Source organism: Corvus moneduloides, chromosome 21, assembly GCF_009650955.1.
Source record: "Corvus moneduloides isolate bCorMon1 chromosome 21, bCorMon1.pri, whole genome shotgun sequence".
Lineage (NCBI taxonomy): Eukaryota > Metazoa > Chordata > Aves > Passeriformes > Corvidae > Corvus > Corvus moneduloides.
The window spans coordinates 10,725,009-10,743,803 of record NC_045496.1 but is presented as its reverse complement, the minus strand read 5'-3'; the positions used below and the strand labels follow the sequence as shown (position 1 = coordinate 10,743,803).

The 18,795-nt window shown below is 46.8% G+C and overlaps 1 protein-coding gene across 3 annotated transcripts in view; it reads right to left on the bottom strand.

The window, feature by feature from the left end:
- RABL6 (RAB, member RAS oncogene family like 6) overlaps positions 1 to 18,795 on the bottom strand; it is a 50,561-nt gene that overhangs the window by 17,864 nt on the left and 13,902 nt on the right. For 2 of the 3 annotated variants that reach the window (XM_032130650.1, XM_032130649.1), the window contains exons 4-8: positions 14,936 to 14,988; positions 13,744 to 13,835; positions 12,744 to 12,884; positions 11,620 to 11,725; positions 7,185 to 7,288 (exon numbers count right to left, since the gene is read on the bottom strand). In XM_032130650.1, the coding sequence (XP_031986541.1) occupies positions 7,185 to 7,288; positions 11,620 to 11,725; positions 12,744 to 12,884; positions 13,744 to 13,835; positions 14,936 to 14,988 (496 nt within the window). Of the gene's footprint in view, positions 1 to 7,184; positions 7,289 to 11,619; positions 11,726 to 12,743; positions 12,885 to 13,743; positions 13,836 to 14,935; positions 14,989 to 18,110; positions 18,141 to 18,795 lie in introns of all 3 variants that reach the window. The other variant, XM_032130647.1, reaches the window with a different exon arrangement.

Sequence of the window (18,795 nt, the reverse complement as noted above, 5' to 3'; positions counted from 1 at the left end):
CCAGCCCGAACCTTCCCTGGACTGACTGCTGAGCAGAACGCAAACAGCGGGGGCTAAGAGATTCTAAGCCTCCTTGAGATATCATTTCCTATTTTAAGGCAGTAACCTGATATACTTTTAAGGAACAAAATAATATATTTTGTGACCAGCAGCATCTGGAGCCCTGGGGAACAATAGCCCCAGGAAGCTGCTACCTGAAGTGGAAAACCAGCAGTCCTTCCTAACTAAGTAACTGGCTAAAGTGGAAATCAAGGGCAGCACTAAAAAGCAGAACTAGTGAGGCAATATCAACAGAGAGGAGGACAGGGACAAGATTCAGATAGAACTAGATGATCCCAAGTAACAGAAAGGAAGAAAATCAACAGTACAAACAAAATCGTCATCTACTCAAGGGTGAGGAAAGAAGTGTTCCTGCTCCGAGTTCTCCACATGAGAATGGCTGGAAAAGGCTCGCCTCGCTCATTCCAGAAGCCTGGACTCAGGACTGCAATCCCAACCATGCAGGAGCCTGGCTGTCACATGCTGTCTATTGATATCCAACCTATACCTGCCCTGGCACAGCTCCAGCCATTCCCTGGGTCCTGTCCTTGGTCACAGAGAGCAGAGATTGGTGTTGCCCCTCCACTGTCCCTCGTGAGGAAGCTGCAGACTGTCAAGGCACCTAAATCAATGCCATGCTGCAGTGGCCTCGCTGATGCTTCCATCAGGGTCTGGGACAAAGATTATGTGCCTATTCCACCCAGAGCCCTGGCTACACCACCATGAGCTCCCAGCAGAGCTGAGCTCAGAGCATGCGATGCAGCATCCAGTCCCCATCCTCCCTCTCCTGGGGCAAGCTGTGCGACAACACGTTCCACTGAAAATGATGCATGGATTTGTCATGCACCAGAGAGAAAACATAAAGGAGTTCAACTCCTGCACTGAGCTCTGTGGACTGCATCAGGTTTGTTTGGAAGGTGCATAATACATCACACATGCTGCAGGAACATAATAGTGTGTGCTCAATACATCTCTGTCACCGCACTCCCTTCCTGAGGAGGGGGGCCACGGCTCAGCATCCTCCAGCAGGGTACAGGCGTCTGTGGGGTGGGAAAGGCAAACCAAGGGGTCCTGCAATTCAGCCTTCATCCAGCCTGGCTTTATCCCCAAGCCATGTGAATTGCCACAGCCTGAAAAGCTGTTCATGAGCTTTGCCTGCATGGGATGTGCAGCTCCTCGGCTCCACACCACACAGCTGTGTGCTGAATTCTGACATTCCTCTCCTCCCAGCTTTGATCCAGGGCTTCTAGTGAGCCAAAGACAGGACAGCTGAATAGCTTTGCTTCGTGGTACTCACTCCTCCCCCTCCCAAGCCCCACTCAGGGTTAAAGACTCCTGCCTCCCAACCGTCAGGAGAGATTAATCCCAGCTGATCTACATGCACCCCGTTCCTGTTTATAGCAACAGCGATCCTGGATGGAAGCCTGCAAGCCTGGGCACTGCTGCACCCAGCAGCCAAGGTACTGCTGCCAGCACTACTTGCTCTCCTGATTGTGCTGGGCTCCCTGACTGACTGCAGGAACACCTAAATCACCAACACTGCACGAAACCAGAAAGAACCTCTGAGCCTCAGGTTGCTGAGTCCCCCATTGAAGCAACTGGCTGACTCAGGTAGGATAAGATGATTGTGCACTGAAGATTTGGGAACAAGGAGACACAAAGAATGTATAGAGTCACTTCAGGATACAGAATATGAAGCTCAAAGAGTACTTAAAGGTGGACTCAACAAAGTACAGGAAACTCTTAACAATACCAGAGTATTTGAAGGTTTACTGTACGTGGTTCTACCAAAGCTGCCCATTTTGGAAACAACCTGCTTTGTTCTGGGAAAGTAGCCAGCTCCAGAGGGAGGGAAGGCTGCGACTACCACCTGTTTCTCCTCTAGAAACACATGAATTTTAAGAGCTGGAGGAAAAAAACCACGCTACATAACTGAAGTATAAAGAGTGTCATCCTTCCCTCCAGCACAACTAGACTGGGGTGCAACACACATGCAGGCTTTGTCTGCACCTGTGCTCCTGTACCTTTGTCACCTGTGGTGTGTGAAGGGCACAAGAACAGGAGACAGCAAGTGCTTTAGTAGGAAGATACAAATGATTATTTGGGGACAGCACAACACAGATTCTTGCCCCAGCACAGCACTGCGGACAGCTGTGACACGTGTGCTTCACGTCACCTCCATCATCTCCAACCAGACATGTGGGCCAAGCCTTGTGCTGTGACACTGGGGAAATCAGCGTGGTCTGACATTGGTGCTACATGGGCAGCATAAACCAGCTCTGCTGAGTTTTTATAGTCAGATCTTCTGTGAGGGAGGTGGGTGGAAAACCAGCACACATGAAATGCTGCCAGCAAGCTCGCAGTAATTTCCAGGATGGAGGTGTCTAAGCATCCTCCACACTTTGAAAATACTACATAATGCATGAATGCTTTCTCTGGCTTTACACACACTCCTCAGAGGCACAAGTGTGGCTGTTTTGGGAACACACCGGGCCAAACCTGCCATGTGTCTGTTTTTTCTCAGATTATATACAATCTGTCCATACTTCGTTCTATCCAGCAGTCCTTTGGAAAAGGACTCACTCAAAACCTTACCGTGGAATAAGTAGCTTCATGCCCACACTGGATGTAGCAGACCAGGTCCTACTAAAGCACAAGGTGAACTCACACCTGAGCACCTTTATTCCACTGGGATACAGAGACTGCAAATATACAACGTACATCCAGGTGGGTCATCTGCCTTCACCCACAGGGGCTCCTTATTTGCCTTTCAATCCTTCCATTACAGACCAAGCAACAAGTCCAAAACATCCTCAAACTTCTGAATAATTCACTGGTGGTTGGACCTGCTCACAAGAGGAAACTTTTATGCAATTTTAAAAATGAACATGCTCTGTGGGAACAAAAATTCATCAGGGCCTCAGGTTACTGTTGCTCTGCTCCCAGGGCGAACACAAAACCACAAAAGGACTCGTTAGCCTCACAATTCCTAAAATTGTCAGTGCTCGTGTTCATTTAATATTGAAGACAGGAGCAGCCTAAAGCTTTTTGGCTCCTGGTTCTAACATGCTGTGATAAATTGTTCAAGTGTATTTCATGTGGCAAGAAAGGCTTTGGGTTATTTTATTAATTGTGAAAATGAAGATTAACCGGCTGTATGACATCAATTTAACTGGGGTTAGTGAGGGTTAGATTTCCACATCCTTGTTTTGGGCTCATTAAAGGTACTGCCCTGATCCCCCCTAGCCCAGATCCCTGAATGTGGAATCAACGGCCAAGCAGGTTTAATTCCTGCTGTTGTCCTGTTCTCCACCAGACAAAATGGATGCAGCAGGGTAACTCCCTGCTCCATAAATATGGACATGCTCCATGTCCCCCACTTCTCTAGCAAGACTGATAGATGACAGGCTTAGATGCACTTAATTCTTAATGCAACACCCCCAAAACACGTGACCTAGATAGAGTCCCATTCCAGTACAGGCTGGCTCCCGACCTGTCTGATGACCCACAAGGATTCACAGCAAGTGGAGAAGATAAAAGTGGGGCAGGGGAAGAGAAAGCAGGAGTGGGTTTACTTTCCCAGCTCGTAATTCAGCCTGTAGCTGGTGTCATTCCGGACCTGTATTTCCATACAGAGGAGGATACCACAGAACAGCTCCAGCAGCAGCTCCTCCTGCCACAGTGCTGGTGTTACTCAGCACCACAGTCTTCCTGAAATTACGAGCTATGCTCAATGTGAAAAAAACAACCAGGCAAATAAAACCCCAACGCCCCAGTCAATGACTCTGCAGGGACTAAAGCTGTCCCTGCAGAAAACATGTCTCCCCAAAGCAGAGTCCTCAGCAGGGCAGCCCAAATGCCTGTCTGCAGTCATTGGTCTGGCACCCACAGGGTGAGAGGAGACAACCTCAAGTTGTGCCAGGGGAGTTTTAGGTTGAATATTGGGGAAAATCTCTTCACCAAAAGGGCTGTCCAGCCCGGGCATCTTTCTGTGGGGGAATGGGTACACTGAACATAAACAAATTTTCCTTGAAAACAGAAGATAAGCTGGGTACAATTAAGAATGGATAAATTGAGCAAAATTGGTACAAATTCAGAACATCATGAAAGTCATTGCTGTTTGTTTAACGAGGATTGAAGAACTCAGAAAGGGCTGAAATATTCTTTTAGCAGTACTGAAAATGTGAAGTCTGAAAGCAGTGGGAAAGTACCAGAGCCAGAGGTGCGTCAGGCAGCGGGGAGCCTGAACACAGGGAAAGAACTGGAAGCAGAGCGTGTCTCCCACAGGCACAGCCAGGCAGTGGCTGCCCAGGCTGGCTTACGTAAGGCAGAAGAGGCAGCATCGTGTGCCACCTCGTGTTGTCTCTGGGATCCACATTTCGGATCGGTGACGTTCTGTCCTCAGGTCCCCCTCGCTGCAGCAGGAGGAAGAGTTCTTGTTCTCTTTCTGTTCTCACAGAGCCAAATTTAGCACCGGTCATTGTGACAGAGCAGCTACCAGACGTGCACAGGGGTGAATGGAACAACTGAGATGTCCTAGCACTGTCACCTTGCCTTGCTCCGTGGCCTGATTTTATGGCAGGAGAGCAGGAATGGCCTCTGAGGAAGTGCTGCAGCAGCCATACCATGGACTGTGGCCCCAAACGCCTGCGGTCATCTCCCTTTGCTGTGCAATTTGGGTGACCCACAGCAGAATTCCCAGTGCTGTCTAAAGTGAAGCAACCGACACAAAGGCCTTGTGATGGGAGGTGTGACACGTGGGGCCTTGTGACAGCAAGTGTAGCCAGTTGGGGGTTGGGCTCCTCTACCAAGTAACAAGCAATAAAAAGGAAAAAGCTAAAGAGGTCTCAAGTTGCACCAGGGGAGGTTGAGGTTGGATATTAGGGAAAATTTCTTCGTGAAAAGGGCAGTCAGACATTGGAACAGGCTGCCTTGGTAGTGGTGGAGCTACCATCCCTGGAAGTACTTGAAAAACATGTGGATGGGGCACGTGGGGACATGGTTGGGTGGTGGCTTTGGCAGAATGGGGTTAACAGCTGGACTTGATCTTAGAGGGCTTCTCCAAACCTAACAATTCCATGATTCTGTGATCTGTCAAGGGTCACCAAGTCACACTGCACCAACACACACGGTGGGCACAACAGGGCGAGTGGCAGCAGACAGTGCACCAGGTGCTCACTTGGACACTCACTGATGCAGCACATTAAACATGGTAATCCCAAAATGATGGGCATCTGACAAGCAAGGGTGCAAGGACCTGCCCAAGCCCTAGTAACAAGCACTGCAGACCTGCCTCACCACTGCAAGCTCTGATTCCCAGCACATACTGTTGTGTCCACATGTACTCTGCTTCACAGCCTGAACTGTTTACTAAGGTTGAAACTTTACCCAAACCCGAGTTCTCTGACATAGGAATGTGAGCATTTCTTTAAATTCGGTCTTTGGCTACAAAACTCAAGCTTGGAGACCTCCTGCAGGGATAAAAATTGAGCGTAGGAAGCGCATACCTTTCAACTCCGGGGATGAAGTAACCCCTTTGCAGCTCATCTGTCTCACAGAGGTGCCACTCTAACTAACAGACTCTCTGTTGCTACCTGGGGTACAGAGAAAAACCTTAAAAACCCTAAAAGAGCGCTCTTAGTCAGTGTGATCAAAGTACTGAGACATGACACTGTCCGGTGCTTTTCTTTTGGGATTTGTGCCTCTAGCCAGGAAGCACCAGGGGTATTTTAAAGCCCTGTCTTAAAAGAAGCGTTATTTTCTGAAAGTGAAGAACTTTGGTCTCAGTACAGATATGAACGTGCAGGAGCTGGCTATCTGCATAAAGATGTCACTTTATTTGCTAAACCAGAATCCTACAGAAAAGTCTTGCTTTTAATATTTTAGCAACTCCTCTTTTGTCAGGCTCTGATATTTCTGAGGTCATGTTAAGCTAATTCTGCAGCCTGACAGTGCCAACAGCCTCCCAGCAGGGCAGTGTGGTCACACTGGATGGGATGATCCAGTCTAATGCCTGTTGGTAGAACTAGGAGGTCTGGCCACCCTTCCACCACTACCACACTGCTGCTGCCACTTTTAAGATCTAAGATCTCTTCTCAGATGCTTCTCAGATCTAGCCCAACACAGACTAACCCAGAGGTAGATATGGCAGAAGATGGTTCTCACAGCCACAGAATCCCAGACTGGTCTGGGTTGGATGGGACCTTAAAGCTCATCTCACTCCATGACCCTGCCACAGGCAGGGACACATTTCACTGGACCAGGCTGCTCCAAGCCTCATGCAACCTGTTTTTCTGCTAGATTTGTGAGCTGAAGTAACACATATGGAATCCCAGCACATGCTAAAGCTGCTGGAAAGGCAGGAGGTGACGAAGCAGCAAGATCTTGTGCTGTGAGTTTGAAACAGCTTTGCCAACTCTTGATTCTATTAAGTATCCTCTCATTACTGAAGCAGTACAAACAAAACTATGGAAAACCATCTGACAGCACAGCCCACACAGCCCAGTCCTTTGAGTAAGGATGTCAAGAGAAGTGCTCAAGGCATGAGGTGACTAACTAGTCCCTGAGGAGGATAACGAGGTGAACGCTCTGGAAACAGCACTGCTTTGTGTCAGTTGGGGTATTTCAATGCTCTCCAAGGAAAACATGCTGAACAAGGTTATAGAACTTTACACTTGGTCTGAAAAATGCTTGTCCAAAAGCCTGTGCATGAATATTTCACAATCATTGATTCTAATTTCCAAACAAAGCTGCCTGTAAATAATCTTTTTTTCAATACATTCCGAGGCTGACTTTTCTGGCTTGCACACCACTGCAATAAAGGCCTTGTGGCAGGAATTCACAGAATATGGATTCCTGTTCACTGTGCTACAGGTGTTCTGGCTTTGTGGGGCTAAACCTGGCAAACGCTATTCCAAGCAGTCAAGCACACAGCCAGGACACAGAACAGACACAGGGCAGAGGAACCAGGGGATCCTCAGGTGCATGCTTTACTTCAGGTGATGCCATTCAAAAGCAACATTTTATCCCAAGGTTCCCTAAATGTTACTCGCTAGACCCTTCAACCTGGCCACATGCCACAGCTGGGGCTGCCCAACACTCATGTGACACCCAAAACAGTTAGAAAAGACAGCTCAGTGACATACAGTTCGTAGTTTTGGTCTTCAGTCTCTTGCTGCACTGACAGCTCCTCCAGAGTTGCATCAATATCCAGCTGATTTGTCTCCAGCTGCCGTAGCAACGTCTCCCTCTGAGGAAAGGAAAACAAGCTGGGTCTGAGCAAAGGGTCAGTGTAACAGATCTCTGTGCACTGAGATCCCATGTCACCACTCTACCACAGCAACACATCCAACAGCAGCCCTGGCCCTGATCATGGTGTCCATTTAAATACAGAGTGCTCAGGGAAAGTGAATAAAAAGTAGATAATCCACAAAGTCTGTGTAAGAAGCACCTTGTTCTGTGAGCTGTTCTCAGCCATAAATCAATAATGTGTTATTTCAGACACCACATCACCAGTTACATTTGGAGAACGGATTCAGCTCCTGCAGAAATCAGTTGTGCAAACCATTCACTCAGGCCTTTGATTTTCCTTTTTCAGCACCCAGCTGATGCAAAGCCTCCCATCAATCTTCTTTTGCCGTCCGGGTAGATGAGTGAGCACAACCTGCCAACTCAGGGACATTTCAGAAGTCCTTGCCCCTCTGCCTCCAGCTGCTGTCCCACAGAGAGGGGTCAGACACCCCAGTCTGGTTCAAACGGGCAATAAAGTGAGCTGACTGCACTAATGTAACCCGGGGCTGCCCCACTCAGTCCTTCCTTTCCCACATTTCCAACAGAACTCTAACCAAAACCTCAGCTGAGGGGAAATGCTGGCTTAACAGACTCCTTCCTCCTGACATCCCAGATGGCAGCAAGGAGAGATCAGTAACCACAGGCACAGCCAGCTCCCTCATGGGCTGCAGCCCTGCAGGGCTGACACAGCATCCACTCCTGCAGAAACATCATTCCGGATCCCCTGGACAACACTAGAGCTGTCAGTGGTGCAAATCCTGCCCCAGAGCCCCAGCCCCTCTGCTCAGGCACAGCTGGCTGGCACACAGCTGTGCACTGGCCATGCCAGTCAGCTCACCTCCCGAATTTTGGAGTCAAAAGCCACAATGTTCAGTGCCTCAGGGCATCAATTCTCCCTCTCCAACTGCCTGTGCACTGGGTGGCACAGGAGCAGGGACAGCTTGTGCTGAGCTGGGCTGGTGCCTCCCCATTACGGCAGGGCTGTGGTGCCATGGGCTGCGTCCCTGCCTAGGCAAGAGGAGATGGCAGAGAAACCCCAGGCTTCCTCCAAACTGCCAAGGTTTTTGCTTTGATAACTGCCTTATCCTCCAAGTCCATTTAAGCTTTCCTCTAAGAAATATTTTTGAAGGCTAGCATCAATAACCATGGTGAATTCTTAATTGCCTGTTTGACAACACTTAAACTCACTGCAGAAAGATCCCATCAGATTAAAAGCCCCAAAGGAAATCTATTACATAATTCCCAGAATAAAATCCATCTGAGAAGACAAACATTTGCATGAAGTGATGGTGTTCAGTCTCTACATGCACATGCTGCTGGCGTTACGGCTTCATAGAGGTGACAACTTTGAAGCTATCGAGACACTGCACAGATGTGAAGAGCAATTAACTAATCTGGCTCATACGAATCCCAGCAAGTGTTGTGTCCTGGGGAATGGTCACAGCACAGCCTGAGCCCCCTATGGAGCAACTGATTTATATCAAATTCTACCATGACTGAAATCAGCAAAAAAGCTTTAAGTAATTTTTATTTTGTACTGTAAGACTAGGTGATTCATCACAGTTGACAACCCTAATTTACTGGAACTGGACAGAGCCCTTCTTGAAATTTAAGGGCTTCTGTGATCATTTAAGCTAATTTGCTGCTTCCAAGGCATATAGAGTCTTCATGTTTACCTTTGCCATTGTGTTAAGAGCTCGGAGCAATCCCTCTTTTCTTTGCTGAGTAATTTTGATTCATCATATTCAAGTGCTCTCTGCAGATGGGAACTTGACTTTAATTAACATGTATGCATGGAATTACGAAGTCATTAGTTAATGCCAATTCCTTTATTGTGGTTTACAGACAAGAAGGATTCAGCAAAATATGCTATCCATATTTAGTTGCTACACTAACCAGAAGTACTAATGAAGACTTTAGAATTCAAATTCCAGATTTTAGAATTCAAGAAAATCAAGATCTCAGAAGTAGTAGATGTCATCGTTTTATATTATTCATGCAGTATAAGCAAAAATGAGACAAAAAAGGGCAAGTCTGCTGCTTCTTTGTCCCCAGTTTCCTAAGACAGGTGAAACACATGCTGAGCAAATTAGCTGAACAAACAGAGACAGAAGGGCTACTGCTCTCCAGTGCTTACCTTAGGCTCTTTGATAATGACTTCTGTTAAACAAGTGGTGTGCCTTGCCTTACACTTTGGCACTGAGACACACACCAGTTTTATTTATTTCAATTTTCACAGATCACAATTAATCAATAATATATATGAAATTAAGAGAGAGTTGCAATTAATTTTGTACAAATTCATCACTACTAACAAACTTCCAAATACTTCAAAAATATATTCTATCATGCTGGTTATTAAAATATTAAAGAAACAACTTATTTTTAGCAATGACTCAAAAGAAGGGAATAAATCATGAGCTACAGACCAATGCTTTGGCTGAAAGCCACTTGCAAGGGCTTCCTGGGAAAAGGCAATTTCAGTTGTCTGCAGAATCCTGTCTCCTTCCAGCACAGCATCCGGAGGCCTGGGTGACCTGATCCCATTTGTGGGCCACCAGCAATACCTACAGCTAAACTGCATCCTTGGGTTTGCCAATCCTGCCCCTGGAAAGGAACTGATCAATAATTGAACGGCTCAGGCTGGCAGAGAGAATGTGCTCTGTACTGGGGGTATGGATTTCAGCCCCTGCTTTCTCCATGGAGGATGCATGACTGTAAACTGAGCCCAGGAATGTGCCACTGAAAACCACACACTGACACCAACCCTGCTGAGGGACAGCCTGGGACCTCGGATATAGCTGGACCACTCTGCCCTGGAAAGCTGTGGAGGGCAGGTTGAGGGACACAGAAACCTTTGAGGCTGATTAAATCCTATGTGCATTTCATACCTGGCAGCATCCCTCTCCTTTAATTCTGCTCTGCTCCAAAGGAAAAAACTCCCTTCTGGAGCCTAGTACTGGCAAGGATCTCTGAAGGGATAAGCAGAACCTTTAGGAATTAAGTTTAGATGTGATTTTCCAACAAATTTCAGCTCACGCTGCACTGGATGTTAAACAGGGCCAGGCCTGGTCCCTGTGCACTGCAACACAAGGTTCCCAGCAAGGTTCTGGGAGCAGCAAAGCGCCCCAAGGCAGCTACTGTGGAGCAGCACGAGGCACTGCTCATGAACCTGTGGCACAAATGCGAGGGGCACTGGAAAAACCAATGCAGCCCATCTTGGCTGAAATCTGACATCAAGTAAAACCCCAAAACCTGGGATGCAACCAAAAATCTCCAAATGTGCAGTGTCATAAACCCCAACATTTCACCAGCAACATGCTGGCAGATTTCAACCTTCTCCACTGAGCAGCAGGTTGGATTTACAGCTCAGATTTCTACAACTTCCTCCTCAAAAATTTGTTTTGACTTGTTTCACTGGGGTTTAACACATTCAATTCTTTTATCCTGGTTCTTTCTGCTCTGCAGCCTGAGGACCTGGTAACATCCACTAACATATCTCAGCTCCTTCTGAACTAGCATTTCACTGGGGATTGTTTAGATAAAAATACACACAGACACTTCAATTACTGGTGAAAGACAATCAGGATCAACTGCCTAGGTTTTTCCTATCTGATAGAAAACAATGACACAACAACATATGTGCCCTCAAAAAGCATAAGCTATTGATCCCAAAGGACCAATAGGATCACCACAAAAGGTGATCTTCTAAAGGCCCACAGATGAGAATCCCACTCTTCACAGCCTTTGCATTTCCCTCAGCCCTCCCAAGAATCCTCAGTTATGAAGGAAATACAAGACTGGATCCATGGAAACAGGATCCAAGCACAGCACATGGATCTCATATTAAATGCCCTTCACCATTAGGACAAAGATTTTCAGCAAAGAGAGGTTTCTGAACTGCTCAGGTAATGGCCAAATCTCTTCCCATCTGAGTTTTAACTGAACAGAATTGAAATCTGAAGTTTAACAAACGTCTGTATGTTACATTTTTGACTTGGGAACTGCACCATTGGATGCCATTTTCACGCCAGTGCAAATGGAGCCTTTCTCCAGAGGCCAGCACTGGGAACTCAGCACAGCCGACCTCTCGCAACCAGAGACACGGTTAAGTCACAGGCACCGATGTTCTGACCTAATTTCGTTATACCAGCTTTAATGAAAACAAAAATCTTCTCAGGATCCTTTAACAGCAAATGAAACCCCAAATACCAAATTCCTGCCTTAGAGACAAAGCAAATCCAGTCTGTCCCACACACCCAGCACATCAGGATAACATCCCTGCCTTACCTGCAGCTGCAAAAAGGGGATGTTGAAGAACTTGTGCAAGTACTTGAGGCCAAAGCTGTTCTTCATGGAAGACTCAGCATAGCGGAAATAGGAGGAGCCGGGAGGCCTGTACCAAGCAGAGAGAAGGACACTGTACCCAGCACACCCTGCACAGGGCTGAATTACACACCACGAGCCACCCCACAAGCCAGCCCCCAGCCTCAAACGTAGCCCAGCAGGTCATTCTGCTTGGACTCGTTATTTTGTGTACAGCCAAAACTCACACTGAAGGGTGGCAGAAGGTGGCTGCTGGTGTGTGACAGTGCCATGTGTCTGCCAGGCTATGAAACACTCTGTCAGGACACTGGGATATTGGTTTCCTAAACTGGGGATTCACAGCTTTACAAGCGGTTCATTTCGCAGTGAAGGTTTTGTTTTAAAACCACAATCAGATGGACAAAAATCATATATAGAAATTAATTCGTGAAGAAATTATTTAAAGGTGGATGAAATCTTAAAACTGGCACCATTTCTTTGTACCTGACACAGGCATAAACAAATAAGAGATGAGGAAAATGAAAAAAGTACCTTAAAAACACAAAACTACATAAAAAGGTACAATCTACTGAATCTTGACCAACAAATACTATTTTATACTACATAACAGAGCACCTCAGATTTCTGCTTAAAGGAAATGCTTGTCTGGCTGGTGAGGGAGGTGTGACTTGGCTGTGCCCTGTGAGTGCTGTGTGGGGATGCTCAGATGCAGAGCAAGGACACAGCTGCACTGGCTGGCTCTCTTGTAGCTCAGTCACTTGCAGCAGAGAACAGCAGGGAGAGGATTCTTTCACAAGAGGAGGACTATCCAGAAAGAAGATGATTTGTTGGGTACAGCACTTCTGAAAGGCACATGCTGCCAGCACTCCCGGCTTCCAGGAGCATGGTGAACGATCTGCTCCCAGATCAAAGGGCCCATGGTGTCAGCAGACGCTGCTTGTGAGACACGGGGAGCTCTGGGAGCCCAAGGCAGGCGCAGGGCAGAGGACACACGTGACACGGATGTGAAACACGGCAGGGACACGGCTATCCATGGCAGGTGTCAGGGAGCAGCTGAGGCCTGCTGCCCTGCCCAGTGAGCCTCTCACCTGTTCAGGTTGTCAATGAGGTCCCGCACGTCGCCGGGCAGGATGACCCGGTGCTCCCCCATGTCCCGGTAATTCCCAAGCACACACACTGGAACGTGGGTCGGCACTTTAGGAAGCTCCCTCAGAATATAGTTAAATGTCCTTCATCAGAGAGGAGAGAGAGAGGCAGATGAGTGGGAACATCCTTCTGTTAGCAGTTTCATGCACAAATCACAAAAAAACCACAAACAATAATATTTTTTCCAAAATCCTTCTGAGTCTGTGGCTTCTTTACCCCACCAGAGAAATACATTAACCCTCAATATGTTTGGAAGATTCTTTATTCAAAAACAACTTCAAAAGCTCAATAATTCACTTTCACCTGAACCCTCGCATCTCCTACAGCAATCTTGCCCTCAGTCCCGCAAAATGGTGTGGGGTCAGCAGAAGGAAAGGATTCCCTCCCTTCAGCTGTCCACAGGCTCACTGACCCACACCAAACCTGAACAACATCAGCCTAAATACAGAGCAGGAGCTCTCACCCCCTCCTCTTTCCACTCTGGTTTCCTTATCTTTCTCACCCTCCTCAGGTGTGCAAAATGAACAGTTCATTACTTCTGTACATAAATGCAGCCTGGGGCCTCTAAATAATCCTTACTAATACCAGTTTCTTGGGAATTTCTCACTAGCATTCTCCTTTCCCTTGTGTTCTGGGGAGCAGGGGTTTGTAACATGCTCTTTGCACCTGTGATACCACTAATTATCAAGCCTCAGCCAGCAGCGTATCAGCAGTTGCAGCACACAACCCACTGGGACCCTGCTTGTTTGGAACAAGCCCAGGAGAGGAGTGTATTAAAAGTCATGTCACAATATAAAGCTTTTATTTTAAAGGATACAAGCTTGCTTCAACTCATTAGGCTGGTTATCAGCTTCCAAATCCAAGTGGGAATCTAGAAATCTGGAAGTTATTTGTTTTGCCTGAACAAGGGAGAATCACGTGGTGCCACAAAAGGTCTCTTACCACTGCTTGGTGATGTCAAACATCATCACTACACCGTTGCAGTTCTTATAGACATCCAGGAACTCTGCATCCAGAGCCATTTCTGATTCTGCCTGAGGAAATAAAGGCAAAGAAGCAAAGAAGTAAATAATTGGATTCAACTTCAGGTTGGTACAAAACACAATGGATACAGTACTGAATAGGCAAACTTCCTAAAGTGACAACCACTGTAAGGAATACCTGTGGATTTCACACCATTATCATTGAAATAAGATACCTGGTGGTTCCCAGCTTCCATTTCCCATAGGAACAGGATGTGAAGCACCTGACAGTCTCTGACAGCACATGCTAAAACCCACCCCTGTCCTTCTCCCCTGTGCTTCCAAATCCTGTGTTGGCAAGAGAACTCCATATAAACTACAGGGTGGAGGACAGAGGACACAGCTCCCATTCCATCTTTTTCCTGACCCAGATATTGGCTCTACTCCTAATGCTTCTGGTGTCCAAAAGCAGAAGGCAGTTTCTCCCATGGAGGGCTGACAGGATTTATTAGTACCCAATTGGCTTTTCATCATTTGGACTCTGCATGACGCAAAGTCCAGATAGCACTGGTCCCAACTCGGGCTCCATGGTCCCAACTCGGGCTCCATGGCTCCTGCTGGAATGTGGTGCCTCTGGAACAATTCTCACTCATTCCCCAGGAGTGGAAAATGCACCCACATTTGCAAAGGAAGAAGCAGATGTGGTAACTGTTCTCATAAAGGCTTTTCCCATGGGAGAATATTTTAAGAAAAATTCTCCTCATCTGACCGCACAGCCTGAGCAGACTGGCACCAGTGAGAGTCTAACAGCCCAGCTCCAAGGAGCAGCCAGAGCAGGGCATCAAGTCACTTCTTCAGGCCCCACAAGAAGGCCCTGACAAAAGGACTTTCTGCCTCTGCCCACAGGCACACAGGTACAAAGCTGCTGAGCAAACATCTGGGCCACAGTCACTCCCAGTGACAGAATGGAAAGGGAAGGAGCAGCGAGGGCAGGAGCAGGGCTGAAATGCACAGAGCAAAGAGTGCAGAGCATCAGCGATACCACTGCCCCTCACCCACCTGCCAGGCCGGCCTTAGAGCAGAAACAAATACAGAACTTAACTCCCTGTGGACCAAAGATGGACAAGAGGCCTCCCCCTGAGAGGCAGACCTCTGCATTCCAGGTGACTCACCTCCTGAGGGTCATTCTCCAGTTTCAAACCATCTCCTCGTTTTTTGCATTTTCCTTAAAAAGAATTGTAAAAAACCATAAAAAGCATTACACTGTGCAAAGAACTGCAGGATGGGTCTGGACAGGAGCACAGCAGTTTGAACATGACCTTAAAGCAGATCCTACTTCTACTGTAAGCCTGGGGGATGAGGAGGGGTGGGACAGGCATGCCTTGCTGCACAAAGGATAACTCTGTGAGATCAGGAGTTATATTTGACGGATATCAAGTATCTCCCAGATGTCACTGACAGCAGTTAAGAACTGTACTCTGAAACAACTTTGTTCTGTATTTTCCTAGTCTAAATAATGACGAGTTAACTAAATTATACTGGCACAGTCTTGGAATTCCTTCTCGTCACTTCTAGAAATTTCCTGTGTCACTGACAACAGAAGGTGTTGGCAGCTCAGATGCACCTGCAAAACCCCTCCCATTGACTCTGTAAAAGACATTGTAACACTGAGGACCAAAATAGCTTCCACCAGCTCTTAACTCTACCGAATCACATGTGGAACTCAGGGCTCTGCCAGATGCTGCATGGGAAACAATGTTTGTTTTTCCTGCACACAGCTCAAGGATAAATAGAAAGAAAATACAGTTATTCAGAAAAGCTTTAATGCTGCAGGTTACAGAAGGTGATTCTGGTGGGTGCTTCTGTGCATCACTGCAAAATGTTTGCCCCACTCACGTCATCTTACTGCTGACATCTGAAAGGAGCAGAAATATTAATCCTGATCCCTCCTCACTTGGGCAATGTGCTTCCCTGAGGGATCCAAGTATGGGCTCTGATTCTTCCCAGTGCAGCTGAAGGTGTGGGATGTCTAGGCCGTGCATGTCTTTTCCCACCTCAATTCAATTCCTTTCATTTCAAGTCAGTGACATTTGTGTGGCTTCTCTGAATATCAAAACATCGCTATTTCTGCAGGCACTGCTAAATTATGCTTGGCATGACCTAAATTTCTAGGTATTAAAAGAGAAGCCCAAGCAACCACAAATACTCTCCATCACTCCTCCCATCCTGAGCAATCAAGGTGCCTGTCTAACCCGGGCACACGTACAGTCAATGCTTTGAGACAGAACATACAACCTGCACACCTCTCCCTGCTCATGCTTTTCTGTGTGTATCCAGAGCAATAAGGGATATTCTCGCACGCAGCTCATCAGTGCTGCAAAGGAGGTCATCTCAAAGGAGTCATAGAGCTGGAAAGCGCATGTGTGTACAGATTCATGCACAGGCTCTATTTTTGGAACCCAAACTGCAGGATGAACCAGACAAAGATAAGATCTATGCAGTGAAAAGATGTAATTCAGCCTGTAAAGGCAAGGCACAGTGAGGATTGTGTCACTGTATGCATGAGGTCCAGATTTTGAGGCTGTAATGATGTGTAATGGAGGAGCTTCAATCAGAAAACACAGGTGTTTGTGCTGCAATGGCTCAGGTCCTCTCCCTGGAACGATGGCTGCTCCTCATTTACAGGCATAAGAGCAACACTGGCACCAAATACCCTTGGCAGCAGTGCCCTGGAGTCTACAGAACAGCTCCTAATGGACACTGGGGGTGTGATCATCACTTGAGTCTCTGCATCAGTATGTACCATCAGTTTTGCTGCAGGATAGAAGGATTCAGTACAGCTTCCAGCAAATGCTGTCCACCGTGCACGGGAGCTGCTTCCCTTCGCCAGTCAAAAATACAAGTCTGGAATATTTGCATGCCTTGTGTTATCTAACTTGGGACATCTGAAAATAATATGAACTCTGCTCTTTCCTTTTTCTTGCAGCACATGTCTGGGAGGCAGAGGGGGGAAGGGGCAGCAAGGAGGAAAGGAACCTTCAATACAAGGGAAAGCGTTTGTCTATTTTGGGGGCAACAGAAAAAAATATAATTTGATCCCTTCAGTCATGTATTGGAAAATATGTGGGAACCAAAGTGGCAGAAGTTACAAGAGACAGGAATTCACAACTGTTCCTGACTCCCCTGCATTCAAGCAGCTTCTCTGCATTCAGGATCTGTTACTGAATCTGTAAGAATCAGCTTTATGACCTACAGCAGTTACACAACTTGCTGCAAAGCCAGAAAGATGAGTCAGGATTGTGACTTTCGCTGAGAGGGATCTTTCCTGTGTTCTGTCAGTTCCAAGAGTAGCAAAGGAGATGGTATTTACTACACACGCCACACAAAATCCAGTACAATCCACGGCCAGAGGCAAGCTCATCTTGGGAAGATTTTAACAAATGGCAGCTTTCCAGACATGATCCCAGCTCCCTGAGCAGGCCCAAGGAGAATGCAGCAGGCAGCAGGGAAGTCTGGATTCCAGGGAGTCTGCACATTAAAAAAAAGAATCCCAGATAGTCACAAGCCAAGAGGAGCAGCACAGTCTGGCAGCTGCCATTCCCACTGCCTCACCACACTAACAAACCTCACAGCTTTTAAGCTTTCACAACACACCTCCCCACATCTCCAAATTATCATCTGGATGCCAAATAACCAATACAAAGCTAAGTCACCAGCCAGGCAGGGTCAGCAGAGCTGCCTCTGCATCCCAGCGGATTCTGGAGGGAAAACCCACACTGCTGAACCAGCAAGGACAGGGAGCACACTTCTGGGGAGCACCACAGAAACAGCACTCAGTAAAACCACCATTAACTTCAGCCCAGAAATGTACACCAAGTTTTCAGGGTGCAACTCCTGCAATTCCCCCCAGCCCCCTGTGACTGCAGAACAGCAGCACTGCTCAGCAGGGGAGAGCCCAAAGCTGCTTTACACAACTGAAGCTGAAAACTGCAGTTCATGGATGCACCTGTCAGTTAAGCTACAACCCACATCAGGGCTTTCCACACAGTTCCCCACATCATTCAAAGAGAGGTCTCCTATTTCCTCTGAAAAGGAAATGGGGAGACACTGGCAAAAGAATTTTAGCCTGGAAAACTTTATGTTGAAATGTGTGTTCAGAACACGCATTTTTTGACAGTTTCAAATCCAGCCTGATAAATGCAGTGTTCTGCCCAACTCTAAATATGCACACTAGCCAGGATCTGGTAGGCAAGGAAAAAAAAAGGAAGATCAGGTCTTGTCAGCACTACGCTACAGCAGCACTGGATGCTTTACTACTGCAAGTCTACAGCCCGGTGTGGCTCTCACCAAAAGCATCACGCAAGAGGATTTTTTGTCCTAAGTACACAGAAGGAAAACAAAAATGTCATAACATTAGGACGAAAGTTAGATATGAGCAAGCTCTTAATGCTTAATACGAACATTTTCCTGAAGTTGTGCTTATGAGGAATCCACAATGTTATGTCAATAGGAAAGGATTTGATTTGATTAACATCACGATGATCTGATTTTTACACTGCACTGATTGAGCACAACTGATTGCAAAAAACCATACGTATCTGTGGTCCATAAGTACGGATATTAACAGAATGAGCTTTATTTCAAAAGAACATAAAGTGAAGGGAAGAGAGTCCTCTGAGATTTTCAACGCAGGCTCTGCTGTCAGAAACTAAAGCAGGACCAGAAGAGCTGTTATCAACATCTGCACATAGCACATCCCGTCCCCTTCGCCAAAAAAACAACAAGTCTCTAGTTGAGAAGATGACTCTGCTCAGAGAAGCTATTCACAGAAATAAATGCTGGAACCACATGATTCCCAAATTAAATATCTATCTATTCATACCAAAGCTGCAAGGCAGCGGGAACACAGATGTTTTGCTCAGATTCCAGCCCTCCACTTGTTATCCCACAATCCAAAAGCCAAACTGTAATCAGACTGACTTCAGCAGTAACTCTGGCCTAAGCAAGGTTTTGTCTACACTGTGAAAACTGG